The following is a 19,035-nucleotide window of genomic DNA, read 5'->3' on the forward strand; positions in this document are numbered from 1 at the left end:
GCTAGTCAGATCAACAAGGTCATCTAAACCCGTCATAACCCCATTAGAAATAGTCAACAAAATGTTTAGGGTTAATTTTTTATATTGTGTCTCAGCTCCAGAGCTTATCAGTTGAACTGAGAACATAATTTTGAGCTGTTTTGACATTGTACCTACTGGTTTTCTGTGACATTTTTTTTAATGGGGAAAAAATCCTGAAAATAAAGGTAGAATTGAAATAATATCTACACATAAGGATATCTGCCTCCTAATTCAAAGGCAAAACATCACACATAAATATAACTGAACAAATATTTAATTTACATTCAGAGTGGGTCTTTAATATATCCTCAAACTGGATTATTAGCAGTTAAGTGAATCTCAATTTTATGAAAGGCAGCCTGATGCTACTGGGAGAATGTGCATCTTCTATCCCTATCATTTTACTCATAACTAACTTTATGCTTTGGATGACTTGTTCTCAATGTCCTTGTTATACAAAGGATAGAATAAGAAGCAAGTGACATACGTGGCTTTATGTTATACTAATGCCTGTTACCCGGTTATGACCAAAGACACCACAATTAGAGAAACTACAAAATTTTTCTACCAGGTGTTACAAAATTGCTGACTTTTCTAAGACTTCCGGACAGTCATAGATTCACAGAATGTCACATTGTGTGGTCTGTAGTGGAGAGTCTGCACTGCACTTAGAGATGACAGACATATCCATGCTGATCAAGAGGACATCTCAGATCCTCTGCAGACTACTTACTATACCGCCCAGTCATGAATGGATGAGTCCGCCTTTAACAGGAGCAGTTGGAAGTGATGGTGAGTTAAGTCCCTAAACACCCCCTGTGCTGTGCATAATGCCATCAAAGAAAATAATAGACAAACTAACAAGCAAGCCCACCTGTACAGAGAAAGTATTTTGAAAAGGAATAAAGGAGAACACCTACATACAAAAATCTCTATATATAAAAGTCCAGCGACCTAACAGCATAACAGCCAGAATGACCAGTCAACCAGTCGCTATGACATGCACTGACCACCAGGGGGCAGACGCTCAATGCAGGAGCTGCCCTCTGGTGGTCAGTGCACTCCCACAGTGGGAGCACTGCTCAGCTGATCAGAATGAGCGATGCTCCCACAGCGGGCTGATCCCTGCAGACCATGCCCCCCACCAGTGCACGAATCCGTGCACCGGGCCTCTAGTATAGTAATAATAATATATGCTATTTCTGTAGTATTTTCTAGGAAGTAGTTTACAACATATATTATTTGACAAAAATCCTATGATCAAGGTACTTTTATTATGCTTTTATTATTTTTTTATATTACAGATTGGGAAACTGAGACAAGAGAGTTTAAGTAATATTCTAACAATCACACAGTTATGATTGGCTTGACTTATGGGCCCACACATTCTGAATCAAAATTGTGTTATCTTAACCTAGACGCCAGAGTGCTTCTCCAAGAAAATGAATTTCAGTTGCTGGCTTCAGCAAGAATTGAGGGAGCTCTTTGGAACTCATTCCTGAAATGGCAGGAACTAGAGTCAGACCTGCATTGTTTAGTGTTTTATTTTTTTTTTGCATTTTTCCTTCTTTTACAGGATTGGACTGTGTTAGAGCATCTGCTGTGTGTTGTTACTTTCTTAATTAAATGGTCAATGAGGCTCCCTTCATATTCACTTGGGTGATGTACTTGAGCATCTGTGCAATATTGTTATTTATCTGATTTATTGATGCAGTGACTAAGGAAGAATGCAAGCAAAAATACTTGTTCCCAATGTTTCAAATAAAACTGGAATTCACAAGAGTATAAAAGGTGCTTTCCTGAGGCAAATTTTCCTAAGTGAATGTCCAAACACTACTGATAAGTAGATTCCTTTGTAGCTGCTATGACAATGGAATAGGATGAACCTCAGGGGAAAAATTTTACTTTTTACCCAGACCCACATCTCTGCTGATTAGCCTTCCCCCACTCCTGTCCTTAATCAAGAAGTATGCACTGTGTACCAAAGGTCCTGTCATTTGCTTTTCTGTTAAGTGTCCTCCTTCATTCTACCCACATTTCTACCTCTGGTATTTTTCTTGTTTATGCCTACTGACTCAAGTCTGGCTCCTGGGTGGCCCCTCTCTGAGTCTCCTGCTGTTCTAATCTTGAAGGACACTTCACCCCCATCCACAAAAGCCAGCACTAATGAAAAACGCCTTGTTGATACATAGTAGAAACAAAAGGGCTGGTAATTATGCAATTCATAAAGCCACCAGGAAAAGAAATGTAGTAATGTAGTTGAGTCTGCTGAATATATTGCAGGATTCTAGACACTAGAGTAAATGATCAAGGAGGAAGCTCAGAAGAACTGTCTGGTTTTCAGAGGTAAATCACAGAGACTCATTTAGATCCCACATAGCAGACATCACACAATTTATCCCTCTGCCCAGGAGTCCTTCAGACCTGAGTTTGTTACTTGAAATTAGTGAACCAAATTGGAATGGATTGACTTTTGTCCAGCATGTATTCCTTCAGTATCTTCCCTTCATGCATCAGATAACCAGATAACCATAATCTCTGCTCTGTGTTGATAATAATAAAAAAGACAAAATAACTCCATTCACTTTTTCACTACATTCAGGAAGTTAATGCATACATCAAGTTCTGTTATAGAGATTACATACTTGAAAGACAATGGAGGAGGGTGATATTTACAAATTGATCATATGAGCAATAACTCTCCACTGCTCCTAAAAACCTTTATAACTATTTATAATCAAGTTCCTCTAAAAAGTATGGAGTATTATTTGGAACTAAAATATTACTATTTGATAGTTTAAACAAAAAAGAACTGAGACATTTGATAATATACTTCCTAAAAAAACAATCAAAATAATATGTTCTACATTTTAACCTTTCTTATTGGGAATTTAAAGGGGGAAAAAAACCCACTAATTATTTTGACCAGTTATAGAAAATTAGTCCAAATTTGAATTGAAAGAAACACACATACCTCAAAGAGTAATGGTTGCTTTTTCTTGGGAGGGGGGTAGAGAACTAGTAGGCAGGGGAGGAAGGGAGATTTTTATTTTAGTTTTGCCTGTTTATTACTTTTTAATTTCACGTATTAACTTTCCAGATATTAAAACCTGATTACTTAATGAATATCTTATATTTTATTAATTACCATGTGGCAAAATAAAATAGATTTAATTCTAAGTGCTTTTCTTATTAAACCTCCAACTAGGAATTTGTGTAGGAAGAAAGGGAGGGCAAATCCTTTATATAATCAATGTAAGCAAAACATGTTCATTATTATCTTTTTAATTCATATAATTTTTTATTCCTAATTTCCTGTACAATTGACTGCAATTCCACACGCTATTTTAATGAAGAATCAGCATCCATATACATACTTAAATTTTGGTGCCAGAATTATCTGGATGACTTCACTTCTTCTCTTCCCCATTATCTAAAGCAGCATTTACCCACTGCACCCCACCCTTTTTTCTCATCATAGTTATGTGTACACATGATGGACTCATGAAAAATATCATTACTAGTGATGGTTGCAGGAATTAAAAATCAAATCTTCAATTTTAAATCTACTTTTTGAAGCATTTAAAAGGTAACCTTTGCAGCCTAATAATAAAATAGAACCAATTAAAGTATTGGTATAGGAAAATAAAAGGCCATGTGATATGCAAACAATACAAACTATTGATGCCATTAATGAAGACACTTTTATAAAATCCATAGCAGACTAGCTTTTTTAATGCTTGAATATTTACATTCTAAAGTATTTTTTAAATAGTGATAAATTAATGCATTCAGATTGTGGTATCAGTGAACCAGAAAATAGGATGGTACTTCCAATTCATTTTGTGCATTATTGTGTGTATGATTAAAGCTTTTGAAACAAAATTAAAGTGCTTAATAAGCAAAGATTCATTTTTGTAGTTTATAGATAAATGACCAGGTACTTACTTTTTATTTACAATTTAACTGAAAATTTGTTCATTCATAATAAAAAAGATGGGTCATAGTAAATTATGTATATATCTGTATTTTTAAACTATTTTCTGTTTTGAAATGTTATTGATCCTAGCAATAACACAAGACATTATCTTCAAGTTCATTTCAGTTTTAAATAAATTTGTGTCTATGAAGGAGCAGAGAGTAAGAGAAGGAGACAGAAAAAGAGAGAGGGTGGGGAGGAAATATTTTAAGGGAGGCATGGGAAAAGGGAAAACAGTAAGGTAGGAAGGAAGGAAACTAGTTGAAAATATCCATCTTTACATGTTACTTTCTTTCCCCCAAAGCCAATGTTAAAACCAGCTCAAGAAGAATTTGTAGACACAGTAGAGAATATGTCTATTCATTTTAGTTTCATAGAAACCTGTGTGTTCCTACTTAAAAATCTCAGTCTACAATCTATTTGGAACGGCCTGCAGTAAACCTTATCTTATATTAATCTGACTGTGGCTTCTATTTTTCTGCCAAGCCTTTTGCAGTTAACAACACTTTCAAGATGTGTAAGGTGATAAGCCTTTATTGGGCAGGTCTGTCTGTTGATAGTACCTAGTCGATCACAGAAGAGATCCATCAGAAGTCTGTGGTTCACAAGTCCTCTGTTAAGTATTCTAAGGTTTTATTCACTGGATCTTTTTGGCTAGAAATCTTTGCAACTGCAGTGATTAAACAACTCAAATGATGAGTCTTGCACCGGTTCCTTTTCCTCCTCCATTGCACACATCCCAGTTCAGGCACTCGATATACAGAAATACTGAAAAACCTGGTGCAAATGTTCTCTTTGTCTTCACCCCCACACATTACCCTGCTCTCCCCTGCCAGAGCAGGCCGGATCTCTTCTTTTCTCACAGAAATCCAGTGCTTGCTGGCTATTACCCAAATTTCTAACGTTCAAGTTCTTCTCACCCCTCTTCCCATCTTCCCCTTCAGTAGTCTCTTACTCCAATTCTCCATTCAAAACATGCAGATTTACTTGATGGAACTTCAAATGTGCTCATTATGATCTCAGTGCTGTCACAGAGCTCAGCATCCCCTTGTCTGAAATGTCCCTCTCTATCACCTCTTTTCTACCTGCCCCTTTGCCTACTCAAATGCCAATAAGGCCAATATTTAATGTTAGCTTTTTCACAAACCTGTACTTGATTGGTCCAAAGGATGAGCAACCATCAGCCTAGCTGGTGTGGCTCAGTCAGTTAAGCATCGTCCCATGCACCAGGAGGTCATAGTGCAATTCCTGGTCAGGGCAATGCTCGGGTTGGGGCTCAACCCCCAGTAGAGGGCATGGAGGAGGCAGCCAATCAATGTTTCTCTCTCATTGATGTTTCTAACTCACCCTCTCCCTTCCTCTCTCTGAAATCAATAAAAGAATGAGTAACCTCCTGCTCCTTCAGCACTGAAAGTCGGCCTTCTCTTATCGATTAGTCATGGGCCCCTTCTCTTCTTAGATTCTAAGCTCCTGAACAGAAACCATAATTTATTCTTCTCTGCATACATTGATGTGTCATATACTGTGCCTCTCACATAGTAGCAGCTCAATCAATATTGATTGAATGAATAATTATTAAAGTGCAAGAGATTCTGGTTTCATTCTGAAGAAACCCAGCTCAATGTCTTAAGTATCTTGCCTATGCCTCTATAAAGAGGGCATGGATTTATACAGGCAACTTCCATGCTACCACATTTTAAATAGAGAAAGAAGAGTTTCTTTACATTAGTTATTTTCCTTAGCGAAGTGAGAGATGATTCAAGACACCATATTTTTTACTTATTTTGAGAATCTTTTCAAAGGAAAATGAGACTTAGAGCAATAAAGATAATATAGCCATCTGTCTGTTTTTTTCCTACCAACTCAGTTAAGGAAAATCTTACGTTAATAGTATATTGGCTGAATCCCCTTCATGAGTTTTGAAAATAAAACAACTTGAGAAATTGAAATTGAGCTAAAAAAGACAGTCTTTGTGTAAATTTTATTTATACATAGTCTTCCCCCCCCACCACCACCACAAAATTTAATAGTTTTAGAACTGAAGCCTTTAGTTTTCTCCTAAAACTAGCTCTTCTGCTTGAGTTTGCAATTTTTTGTTCATAGAATCATTTCTCTCCCTTGGTTTGAATCCACAGAATCACCAAAACTCTCAATATTTGTCACACAATCACTGCAATGTTTTTTCAATTATATGTACTAACTCTGTTATTATTTTATACTTTAAGGCAGCGATTTTCAACTGATGTGCCACAAGAATTTTTAAAACATGCAATACCTGTCTATTTAGTCAGGGGCACTGATCTCTTTTCCCTTAAGTTGTCAAATGATAATAAAAAAAAGACAACAGTCAACACAGCAATAGCCTTCTGGTGTGAATGAATCAAAATATCAAAATTATACCTTTTTTTTGGTCAGATTGGCAAAATATCTAATATTTTTTTGGTGTGCTGTAGAATTTTAGTAATTATGTGTGCCATAAGATGAAAAATGTTGAAAATCGCTGCTTTAAGGCACTACACAAATGTCTATGTTTACCTAAAGTTGATTACTTACCTAATTAAGGACTAATGACTCAAATAGACCCTTGAGACATTATGTAAAACTGTCCCAACCAACCTTTTTTCATCTTAATATGCTACACTTCTTGTAAACATACCCCCAGTTTCACTCACACTCAATTATTTACAAAAAAAATTATACCGTATCTATTTCCTCTTCTGAATATTTACTCGAGATAATCTTCTTGGGAATCCACTATTTCCCTGCACGACCATAGCAACTGCGATAGCCTTCAAGATATACCTTAAACAATATTTTTTTATTAAGTCTTAAAGAATTCTCACAGATATTTGAGCTTTATCCTGAAAACCTTTATTTCATCATGTGTATTTTCTAAGGAACTCCCCATAGTCAGCTTCCCCTTATCTAATAGTCCACTAGGCTGTACATTCCTAAGGCAGAGTAGCTATATTTACCATTGCTCAGAGTAGATGCTCAAAAACTTTTATTTAATCATCAATATTTCTGATTACCTATCTTTTTCAGAACCCTACCTATCTCCTAAGCGTTATATTAAAATATGGGAAGAGTAAGCAACATGGGTCACATCCAAAAGAGCGATGATGAAACGCTGTGACGGAGAAGGACTCTGACCTGTGGTGCTTTAGGCCCAGGTGCTCTACAGTCTTAGCCTCACGTCTCCTGATTTCTTTTTACTGCTTCTTGGCTTATGCTCCCATTATGTTTTTCTCTCAGTCTTCTACTTTCTCTTCGTCTCCGTGTTAGGCCTGCAGGGATATTCTTTGGCATTTTGCTTATCTCTGCCAGTAACACTCAAAGATTAAAATATGTCTGACTTCTGTGTCATACTATAAAGAATGATAATTGCCTTTCTAGGGCATTGCTAATCTTTAAACTAATCTCCAAAGTTTGTGGGAAAAAAATAAAAATAAAAGAATTCAAACTGAATGTCAGTGTTTGTTTTTAAAGCTCTCCAGTGAGCTGCCAGTCGCCCTGGCCGAGTGCTCAATTGGTTGGGCTGTTCAATTCCCTGTCAGGGCACATACCTAGGTTGTGCATTTGATCCCTGGTCAGGGAGGCAACCGATCTATGTTTCTCTCTCACATCGATATTTCTCTCTTTCTGTCTCCCCCTTCCTCTCCCTCTAAAATCAATAAAAATATTCAGCGAGGATTAAACACACACACACACACACACACACACACACACACAACCTCTCAACACAGGTGACATTAAAGGAAAGAAACAAATAGTTAGAGCTAATATACATGTCAGCTATATACATTAAAAGAAAAAAAAAACACCTCAACAGTTTCTTTAAGCACCTTTTCTTTCTACTTTAGTCCTGTTAGTGCAGTCTCACCATACTATCAAAAACAAATTAAAGCTCAGGTGGAAAGCAAAGGTGATGAATCTAAGTTGAAAGTTATTATAACAACTTTTTTTCTTGCTGAAAAGTTTTTCCAATAACTATACTAGTCTTTCTTAGATTTTATTTATACCCATGACTTCGTGATAGAAGACAATGGTTTTCCCAATAAATGTCCCTCTTGAAATATGGAGTGAATTAAAAATAATAACGGTAGTAAAACTGTAGATTATTTAGGGTGAATGGGTAGAAAACCACTTACCCCCCGTTGCCACAGTGATTTCACGTAGAAAATGGCCATAAAATGGAAAATCGAAAGACAGATTCACTCTCTGCAAGGAACAACACCAGAAAAGAAAATCAATAATGCACATAATAGTAAATGCAATATGAAAAGCCTTCCACTTAAAAAATTGATGTTTCTGCTTTACACCGCTATTATTGTAGTTGACTTTCAAAACCAGAATTCCAGATGATAAAAAAGGACTTTTTTTCCTGGTAATTACATGTTTGAAATGTGTGAAAAGAATAAAGTTGGGCTGTTACAGTCTGTTTGTCTGTTCGTTGCTTACAAAAGGAACCTCAAAGTTTCAACTCCAAATCAAGCTATTCTCTCCAACATCCCCAGTGCCTTTCCCATGGCCACTGCAAATCAGTTCAGGCATCATGATGAACACTTTATTCTGGGGTCATCTCCAAAAGAGTCCTCCTTATCTGTCAAGTTATATTGAAAAAAAATCAAAAGATTTTCATGTACATAATTATGTATTCAATTTGTTTTCTGTTCATCTCGCAATGCATGGCAGTCTCATGGAACAAGATATCTGCACCTATAGACCGAGACCTGCAGACATTTTTATTTTTTAGATATAATGAACTCTCCAGGTTCAGCATATTATGTCTATTTTTAAAAGCAAAGAATAAAAAATGCTGGTTATTTGGAAAAGTACTTTTTCTTTGTATAGAGAAAATTTGGGGAGACTTAGGAAGAAGGTTTATATATTTTGCCCCTCTGTTTTCTAAAAAGGGGCCTGAAGCTTGAGTTATACATACATACAAACATATATACATATATACTTTGATATTACATATGTTACTTATATATTACATACTTTATATATTATAAATACATATAATATATCATATACAAAAACAAAATACAACACAGCAAAACAAAGAAACAAAAAACCCTATATTATTTGAATGCTTGAAATAATATGAACTAGATGTATTATTAGAAAAACACACACAAGAAAAACAGTAAATTAGAACAAAAATTATCCACTGTTATAAAAAATCCAGAGGGAAATTAATTATTGGTTTAGAGCCTAATAGCATTAAAAACTATCTATAGCAAAAGGCTATTGTGTTAAAATTCAACAGTTTCTATATTATCTCTCCCAATGCACAAATTAAAAAAAAAAATAGAGAAGTATATCTAGATTTAATTTAGCTCTTTCCAAGTTTGCAAATGATTGCTTTTTTATATCCATCAGAGATTTTTAATAACTTATTTGGCATGAAATTAATCATTCAAAATTTACAGTGACTTTCAATTAGGTTTTCTTTCCTTTTTAATGAAAGCTGCATCTTCAGAACAGGTTTATCATCATTTTTATTTTTTGCTGACTAACATAACAAGAAAATTCATTTTCACTGCAATAACTGAAATGAGTGGTTACTAATAACTCTAAAATAAAAGCTTCAATTGCAAAATCATATATCTCAAAGAAGATGTCAGCAATAACTTCATAAAGGCACTTGCTACAGCATCTTGTTTTCCATTCATTCTAATGTATTTCAATGATCACGAGCTATTAGTAACATTACAGCCCTTTGTCCTTCTCACTTTCATAACAAGACTGTGGTTTAAACATATAATCAGTAATAATCTCTACCAATTACTACCAAAGATGAACCAGAGAAATGTGGCATGAGTTTCTCTACCACCACAAATATTTCAATACTTTTAGAACAAGGTTGAGATATACAAATCCATAAGGTAAAGACTTAAAAAAAAGCAAATAAGTTCTCAAAGAAAATTTGAAGAGCAACATCAATGACTGAAATGCTCCCCTGTTTAATGGTCAGTTCACCTTAGTTATCACCATGACTGCTTCACACTGATAAGAAATAGCAATGACAATTTAGAAAGATGCTAGCTTCTCAACAGTTGTGAAATCTGCCCATTTCTCTCCAGATACTACTGACTCCTTCCCCAAGTGCTGGTCACTATTATTGTAGTAACTTCATCACAGGTATCTTGACTAATTCTCCCACAATTCATTCTCCATAATATATAGTATATCACTCCCTTACTTCATATCTTTCAGCCTGGAATCCCACTGTCTCTGCAATACTGCCAAAGTAGTGACAATGGTTCTAAAGCCCACCACTAATTGGGCCCTGCTACCTCACAATTTTCCCTTCATTGCTCCAGCCAGGCATCTAGAACATCTTTTAGTTCCTTGATATTTCCACCCTTAACTCTTGGCTCTGGTACTTTTACATGATGTCTCTTCTGACTATTATAATCTCTCAGTCAATCATGGCTTCCATATTCTTTAAGCTTTGGTTAGCCCAAATACCAACCCTGACAAAAGGACTTAGGGGCAGATCATTTTTTGGAAGCATTTTCTAAAGAAAGTGGGAAACATGAGCTAAGAGAAACCAGTAATGGTACATTATTGGGTGGGCTACTACTATAGCCAGGTCTCCCTTTGGAGACTCTAAAAGACAGTAGGGAAAACATGCCTTAGAATCATTTCATTGGAGGTTAGGATTGGGACACTGTCCATCATCACCCATTCCCTATCGATTGAAGGTTGCTCCTGGGGGTGTTTAAACTCCCCATCTTCCCCAGGCTATGCTTATTTGTACTCTCAGCCAGAAGAAGAGATATAGCACTTGAGCTGGAAAGTTACTGGTAGGTTAGAAACTGTACCCACAGTTTTAGGTGCACTCAGCAGTCAGAGGGATATGGGGCAAAGCATCAAAGGGGACAGCTAAGTGTCACATCCTCAGAGAGTCATACCTTCATTTCTTGGCTCATGTTATATCTTTCTACTATATCTCATCTAGCATTTTCTACATATACATGGATGCATAAAGCAACTGCATAAGGTTCATACTGTAACTGCTTTGAGGTAAAACTTACTCAGCAAGGGGTAGTTAAGCATGGCCCAAGTAGGAAAATTGAATCTAAATCCAGGTTTGATTGACAATGAAGGAAATGTGCTTAATTACTTAGATATTTAAAACAAAGCGATAAAAAAGTCATACTTAAAGACAAATTTTTGAAAATTATTATCCCTCTTTAAAACACACATACACACCCATATATACACAAACAAAAACAAACAACAACAACAAAACACTAAAACATAAACAAAACGACCACTAGAATTCCATGAAGTACTTTGAAGCGAAATGATGATATATTTAACCTGATTACCTTTGGATAATTGGATAATTAGTCTGTCTGTGTATGGCATATAAAACAGGCATTGAGAGCTGAAGGAAGTGTTATTCATTCAATCATGCAGTCAACAATCAATTATTCAACACCTTATATATACCAGGCACTAAGTCAGGGACTAAAGAATAAACAGCAAATAAGTCCCACCCAGTTCCTTCCTTCAAGGAGTTCACCAAGGGATAAGGGGATCACAGAAGGATAAAGGATAGGAGCAGGCAGAGTAAGGACGAGGAGAGACACCTAACCCAGAGGAGAGGCACTGAGGCTGACTCTTTAAAAGGAACTACAGCTAGATGAGACCCAAAGGTATGAATCAGACTACAGGGTGTCCCAAAAACATGTATACGCACTTTAAAGCTAATAGCTCAATTTTGAAAATGAAATGCATCTTAATAAACACTGCCTTTATAATTATTCAAAGTCTGTGTATTCATTTTTTGGGACACCCTACATATGTAGAAAATAAAATTGGAAGGACGCCATGATTAATTAGACATAACAGTTGGGAGTGAGAGAAGACACTAGACTAAAGGACAGGTTTCTAGCTGAGTGACTGGTGGATCACAGTGACACCAACTGAGATGGTGAATACAGGAAAAAGAGTTAATTTGGTTAAGTGTGAGAAAGCCTGCTGTGTCATTAATTAGTGAGGGTTCCATTAACTGTAACCAGAAAGACTAGCAGAATCCTGGACACTGTCACAAAAAAAAGCCATTATCAACAAAAAGAAACATAATATTGAGATTATTGTATCACTAGAGGCCTGGTGAACAAAATTCGTGCACTGTGTGTGGGGGTAGTCCTCTCAGCCCAGCCTGCACCCTCTCCAATCTGGGACCCCTCGGGGGATGTCCGACTGCCGGTTTAGGCCCGGCAGTCGGACATCCCTCTCACAGTCCGGGACCACTGGATCCTAACTGCTCACTTGCCTGCCTGCCTGATCGCTCCTAACTTCCCCCCCTGCTGGACTGGTCACCTCCAACTGCCCCCCTGCCGGCCTGGTTAGCCCCAACTGCCTCCCTGACAGCCTGGCCACCTCTTACTGCCCCCTCTGCTAGCCTGGTTGCCACTCACTGCCCCCTCTGCTGGCCTGGTTGCCCCTCACTGCACCCCCCTGCCAGCCTGGTCACCCCCACGCAGCCTGCTGCTCAGTCATTTGGTCATCCCTCACTAACCCCCCTGTCGGCCTGGTTGCCCCACGCAGCCTGCTGCTCAGTCATTTGGTCATCCCTCACTAACCCCCCTGCCGGCCTGGTTGCCCCACGCAGCCTGCTGCTCAGTCATTTGGTCATCCCTCACTAACCCCCCTGCCAGCCCGGTCACCCCATGCAACCTGCTGCTTAGTTGTTTGGTCCGCCCTCACTAAGCCCCCTGCTGGCCTGGTCGCCCCACGCAGCCTGTTCGGTTGTCTGTTCAGTTGTTTCGGTTGCGACGGTTGCTTAGGCTTTTATACATGTAGAATAATATACTCTGAACATTATCCTATCTTGGATATCATCCCTTAAGAAATGCCTAATGTAAAAGAGAAAATGATTTAGGAAAGTTGTCATGTAAAGACACAATCAATTAATTAATAATCTGGGAAAAATACCAAATAAAAATTCAGAAGTGAAACTTTCAAGAGCATGAGTGACATACATGCAATCAACTGAATTTACTGCTTCCTTACACTGTGTGGAAAGGAGTTACTATTTGAAAGATGAGGTATAATACTTTTTAGACAAGCAAATAAAGCATCCCTTCTTCATGTAGGGAAGGATAAATTTATGAAATTTCCTTTGAAGAGTTTGATGAAGTATATTCATAGATTCCAGGTGATTTGGTATAAATGTATGGCAGGTATAGCCAATAAATGACTGTGACCTCAAAAAACACATCATCCTCTACCACAACATGGTCGATGACATTATAATAGCAGACATTTTTTCCTGTCCAAAATGCCCATGGAGGTATTTGGTCCATGCCAAGAAGTCCTTGATATTTTGTCCTGTCTAAAATGTCCAAAAATACACCCCTGGGTTCAAATAGTCCATAATATGTATTTATACCTTTGGTTTGTAGGATTAATTCATAAAACATACTATCATGCGTTATTGGCCCAATAATTGCACTGTGGCTGCATTGGCCATAACAGCCCTTCTTGCCTCAGTAGTCTAGCTAGTAATCGCACAAGAGGTTAGGTAAATGGGTTAGTGTGGACCAACTATGTCCATGGATGTTTTGGACCAAATATCAAGGACCTTTTGTCATGAACCAAATATCTCAATGCATGTTTTGGGGACATTTTGGACAGGAACTAATGTCAGACAAGGGAAATTACTGTTTGGGACTGACTATTAGACTTAATCAGGGTCATTCTTCTAGATGTCTAAGTATATCCACACCTTTTATTGCCTCTTTAACATAATTTTCTTATGCCTTCTATCTGTCTTCTCACTAATTATTATCACTTTAAATTCTTTTTAATAACACACGAATTTTAACCCTACATACACACTATTCCAGTTTCCCCTGCTTGCCTATTTCTCAGTTGTATTACAAAGGTAAATTAATTAGGGCCAGTAAAAGCTTGAAGACAGAAACTGCTTAAGAAGAATTAAGAATCTGGAAAAGAAACTTCTATAATTCTCAAAACTATTTTTAATGTCATTAATAACATCTGCTTTTTGTTTTAAGACAGCTTCTTCTTCATAGTAATAAAGCTACATTTTCTGGTTCTCCCAAGTCTTTATGCCATCTTTAGGAGGCATAATCCTGCTGAAAGCAGCTTGTGGAACAAAAATTGGTGGTAACTAAACTTTTAATAATTGATGATGTCCTGAGTCCATGAGAACAAATGGTCTTAAAAATATAGGAGTATTTATTTATTGAAAAATAAATTCATGGATTAATCACTAATTTCTATACATATATCTTAACATTCCATTTTTAATAATTCAAATAAATTTTTATTTATCTTGAAGCTTTCTAATAGCTGAGATATTATTTTAAGTAGTAATAGTAGTAAAGTGAGATTTGTGCTATTGTTTTGAAAAAGTAGGTCAAATAAATCTTGAGTCAAACCATTTTCAGTATATTTATTATGCCTGGTATTAACTTTGAGAAGACTTGCAAACTTGAGAAAAATTACATTATGTTTTACCTAAATGGCACTTTATAGTGATACTGGCTTTTATCTGAACTACCTAAATAAATGATCTTATTTCTAGTAAGATTTATATCTCTAATAGCTAAAAATGATTAAATAATCATTACTTACTAGATAAATTTTTAATAGATAACTCTGAATAAATTAAATTTTTTAACTGGGATGTAATATATTCTTCCAAAATGCAAGTAACAATTGACTGTCTTTCTTGGAAATAAATAAGGCCCAAATACAACACATTCACCTATTAGTGCTTAAAATAGATTACTGCAGTCTCACTCCTTTGCTAACCATAAGACACACATTTTACAATATTCTTTTAATGGAACTAGATGGAGAAATATTTTTAAATTTTAAATGGTTCTTTCCTTAATTTTGAATGATCTAGCATGTTTTGAAGTCATAGAGCCTTCGAATTACATCCCAGTTTGATTCTTAGAAGCTATGAGATTTCATAAGTCATTTAACTCCTTTAAGCCAGTTTGCTCACCTGTAAAGTCCAGACACTTCTTTAAAGATTATTATAAGGATCGAATAATCAAATGACACTTGACCCTTCATAAGCACTGACTGGTTGGTGGCTACTATCAGATTACGTACATGAAGGTATCTAGCATAGTTCCTTAAAACAAGTTTCCTAACCAAAAAGTGGCTCCTATTTGATTCCTAATAAATAGCTGGAAATGATTTAGTATATGTTGTCTCTAATAACAATGCAGGCAAATTCCTTCTCTAATAGAATCATAGCACAATTAGATATTATGTTTCTGAGCAATATTATGATGCCCTCATTTGTATTATATTGAAGTGATTATGACTACTGTGTTTACTAATGTTAGGAGAATGAAATTAACATTTAATGTATCAGACATTATGCTAAGTATTTTATCTGTTTTTAGCAAATATAAATGCTAAAATAAGGTGAACGTATGATGAAAAACAGAATATTTATATAGTCGTAAAATATCTTGCAAAAAGATACTTGATAAATACAAAAAACAACAACAACAGTGACTTTAAAGCAAAGAAACAAAACCTGGCAGACATCACATTAAGCAGATGATCAAAGATAACATCACCAGTGACAAGACATAGTGACATCATGTACCTCCTGATATGCTACACAGTGGAGGACAAAATACCACTGCTGTGTTATTCTGGCCAAAAGCAGAGACCTGTGTTTCCTCATGAAGACACAGAGGTTTTTAGGACAAACCCCAAATCAGGGAAACTATAACAGCTGGCCAATACTCTTTGAAAGAGTAGAGTTCATGAGAGACAAAGAAAGAATGAGGAACTGTTGGAGGAGACCAGGAGATTGGGTAAATAAATGCAGTGTGGGCCCTAGATTGGATTCTGGACAAGAAAAAAGAGGATAATTTACAAATTATGAATAAGGCCTATAGCTTAGTTAAGAGTATAGTAACAATGTTAATAGCTTGGTATTGATAACTGTACCCTGAGTATGTAAGGTGTTAACATTTGGGAAAGCGGGGTAGTAAACGATATCTGGGAATGCTTTCAATAATCCCTGCACGGCTTTTTATCAGCCTGAAATTATTTTTTAAAAACTTAACAAGAAAAGGTCAAGTAGTAAATTCACACCACAATAAGTAGCGGAGCCAGGATTTCAATCCACATAGGTTTGACTCCAAAACACTGTCTTAAATCCTATATCATTCTATCCCCCTTCTTTTATACTAGGTAATTCTTTTCCTACATGTCATCAGACTTCCCATAACTGTTTTCTACCTGGAATCCTTAATATTGCAGTCACATGCTTTGCTCTTATTAGATGTAACAATTTCCTTTAACATGTAATAACAATGCATGAGGCCACAGTAAAAAAAAAAAAAAAAAAAAAAAAAAAAAAAAATCTGAAAAAGGTGTAGAACAGTCTTCTCAGATGAAATGCATGGAATGATGGGGACTAGACTAACAGAGCACCATGCTGGGTGGAGCCACAGTGTGCTACACCCCATGGAGGTCTGATGGCAACACAGCAGGCCCCTTCTCACCAGGTGATGGGCACAACCTAAACCACTTCTATTTTTCACACTGGGGTTCAGATGCTTCCATTTCTTACCTTCTGAGGATAGATCCAGGGACCTATTTTCTAAACTTCCAGAACATTTCTTTCCTTTTTTACAATTCTTAATGGTAATTGCCCTTCACTGATTTAGTCACCTGTGTAACGGAAATCAAGTCACTTCTAACAGTGCTATAAATAGTACTGAAAGATAGCAGAGGGATATAAATATAAGCATATACACATGTATGTTTGTAGATATAGCTATAGATAGAAACATTTTAATTGACATATTTCCACAACAAGTAACTATTAAAGAGAGAAAATGGACTGTGGAGAGGCATATACATGTGGAATAGCAATGCAAACTTCTGATATAGGCCCTAAAATAAGATTCTGCTTCTAGTCCAAAAATGAGCTGAGTATATTCCAGAAAAAAAAATAGCGGCAGTGGGCACAATAATTCATAATGCTTTTACGATCAAGGATTTGTTATAAAATGATATTTTAACCAACTCTCACACTCTGGGAGGAGAGAACAGGACATGGGTCATTGATCCAGTGACTGAAAACACTGCAAACCTAATTAAAAGATCAAAATGTTCAGGGAAATTGGCTAATCAATATGCAAATGTAAGGACAAGAGACTGGCTATTCAGTCTTTTAGAAAAAAAACCCCCATCAATTGAATTGATTTTTTGAGTTAGGAATTCTAACCGCTTCAGCGCTCTTTTTCATAACAGAATTAAGAACTTCATTAACCCTGCATATTGAATGACACTGTGCACGGGCCTATTCATAAATTAGAAAACAACATGTAAACATTTTGCAGTTACCTGATGCTCGCTCATGTGAAACAGAGTAAGTGAACTAGCGCCATACCTCTGGCCTCTCACGGTGCATGACTGCCAGCAAACACCTGACTTATAGGTGCTTGCCTATACTTGGGCATTTTGAGAATTATTCAAATTAGTTAGGTAACTATCCTTCAGGCGGGGTGCAGAACAACAGCAGGTTCCAGGGCACAGAGAAAGCACAACAGGATTTGTAAAGAAACCCCTGAAGGGTAGGTGGGGAGGACGAGAAGCAGAAAAAGCCAATTCTGGGTTTTTCACCCTGCTCTAGAAGCAATGCCGTGGGTCTCCAAAGGCTTCTCAAGCCAGAGTGTGCCTAGGAAACACTTAGGGTTCTGGTTAAAATGCAGATTCCGAATTGGTAGGTCTGGGGGTGAATGGGCTAAAATTCTGTGTTTCAAATAAGCTCTCCGCAGGGAGCCCACTTTGAATACCAATACTTGATGTCATATCAATGGTCTTTGGAACTCTAAAACAACTGCTATAAGGACTTTGACAGGCGTGAAATGGATTAAAAGGATAAATAGACTTGATTCTGGATAACATCATCTTGCTTCGCCTGGTAGCACTTACATGTTCTGAAATTTTCCATTTGAGGAATTGAAGCATAGCAGTACCTGCTTGCCAAGTCCCTTTAAAGCAATGATTTGCTAACGCTCTTTGCAGCCCCAGTACACCTGAGGGCAATGACACCCCTGTTACCACCTTGACCAGTGATCCTCAAACAGGGTAGGCAGGAAAAATACTCCTATTAGTTTATCCTCTGCAGTTTAAAAAGTCCCTCCCTTGCCTTCATTGATTACAATCTGTCCTCCCTTTCCTGTCAGTGGAAAGTGACTGTTTTAAAGTTAAATATTTGCATGATGATTATTAGTATCAATGACACCAACATCTACAACACTGTGCCAGCCACTGAATTAAGCACTGTACAAATGTTAAATCTTTTAATTCTAATGTCAACCTTAAAAGGTTGATACTGTTATCATTCCATTTTATAGATGAGGAATTAATAGAGTAAATAAGATGTTCAAAATTACCCAGCTAGTAGTTGGAAAAGTAGGGGTTGGGGGGAGGGGAAGGCAGACTCAAAATCCAGGCAGCCTAAGTCCATCTCCTTAAACACTATTACCAAGCTGCCCCTCAACAGACATGCTATGATTTGAAATTCAATGCAGGGAGAGTGACAAAAAATTCAAAACTTGATTACAGGTTGAAATTGAAATTGGGACAAGTTCAACGTTAACTCTTCAAAGTTAACTCCTCTTTTGCTAACTTCTCTTTTTCTTAATTTTGTATTTGGAAATATTTTCAAATTTTAAAAAGTTACAAAAATAATAGAAAGAGCCCCCTATATATTTATTCAGATCACCAATATTTATTAACATTTAGTCACATTTGCCAACTTCTGGATTTTTCAAAAGTTAAGGAAATTGATGACTCTTAACACAGTCCCTCAGAGCTGCTCCCTTTGATACTTGCACATATCTACAGGTTAACCTGTCTGGGAGCAGGGCCCAGATGCTTAAACTTGGCCTATTTATCAAGAGTGAATCTTACTTGGCATTTCTTCTCAGCTGCTCCATGATAAGAAATTTCTGGCATTACATCTTAAACTAGAGGCCCAGTGCATGAATTCA

At 36.7% G+C, this 19,035-nt stretch overlaps 1 protein-coding gene across 2 annotated transcripts in view; it reads right to left on the reverse strand.

Annotated features, from left to right (window-relative positions):
- PLXDC2 (plexin domain containing 2) overlaps window positions 1-19,035 on the reverse strand; it is a 412,799-nt gene that overhangs the window by 176,684 nt on the left and 217,080 nt on the right. For both annotated transcript variants that reach the window (XM_036345506.1, XM_036345495.1), the window contains one exon: window positions 8,152-8,221. In XM_036345506.1, coding sequence (XP_036201399.1) covers window positions 8,152-8,221 — 70 coding nt within the window. The remainder of the gene's footprint in view (window positions 1-8,151; window positions 8,222-19,035) is intronic.

The sequence above is a fragment of the Myotis myotis genome, unplaced genomic scaffold (assembly GCF_014108235.1).
Source record: "Myotis myotis isolate mMyoMyo1 unplaced genomic scaffold, mMyoMyo1.p scaffold_m19_p_1, whole genome shotgun sequence".
Classification (NCBI taxonomy): Eukaryota; Metazoa; Chordata; class Mammalia; order Chiroptera; family Vespertilionidae; genus Myotis; species Myotis myotis.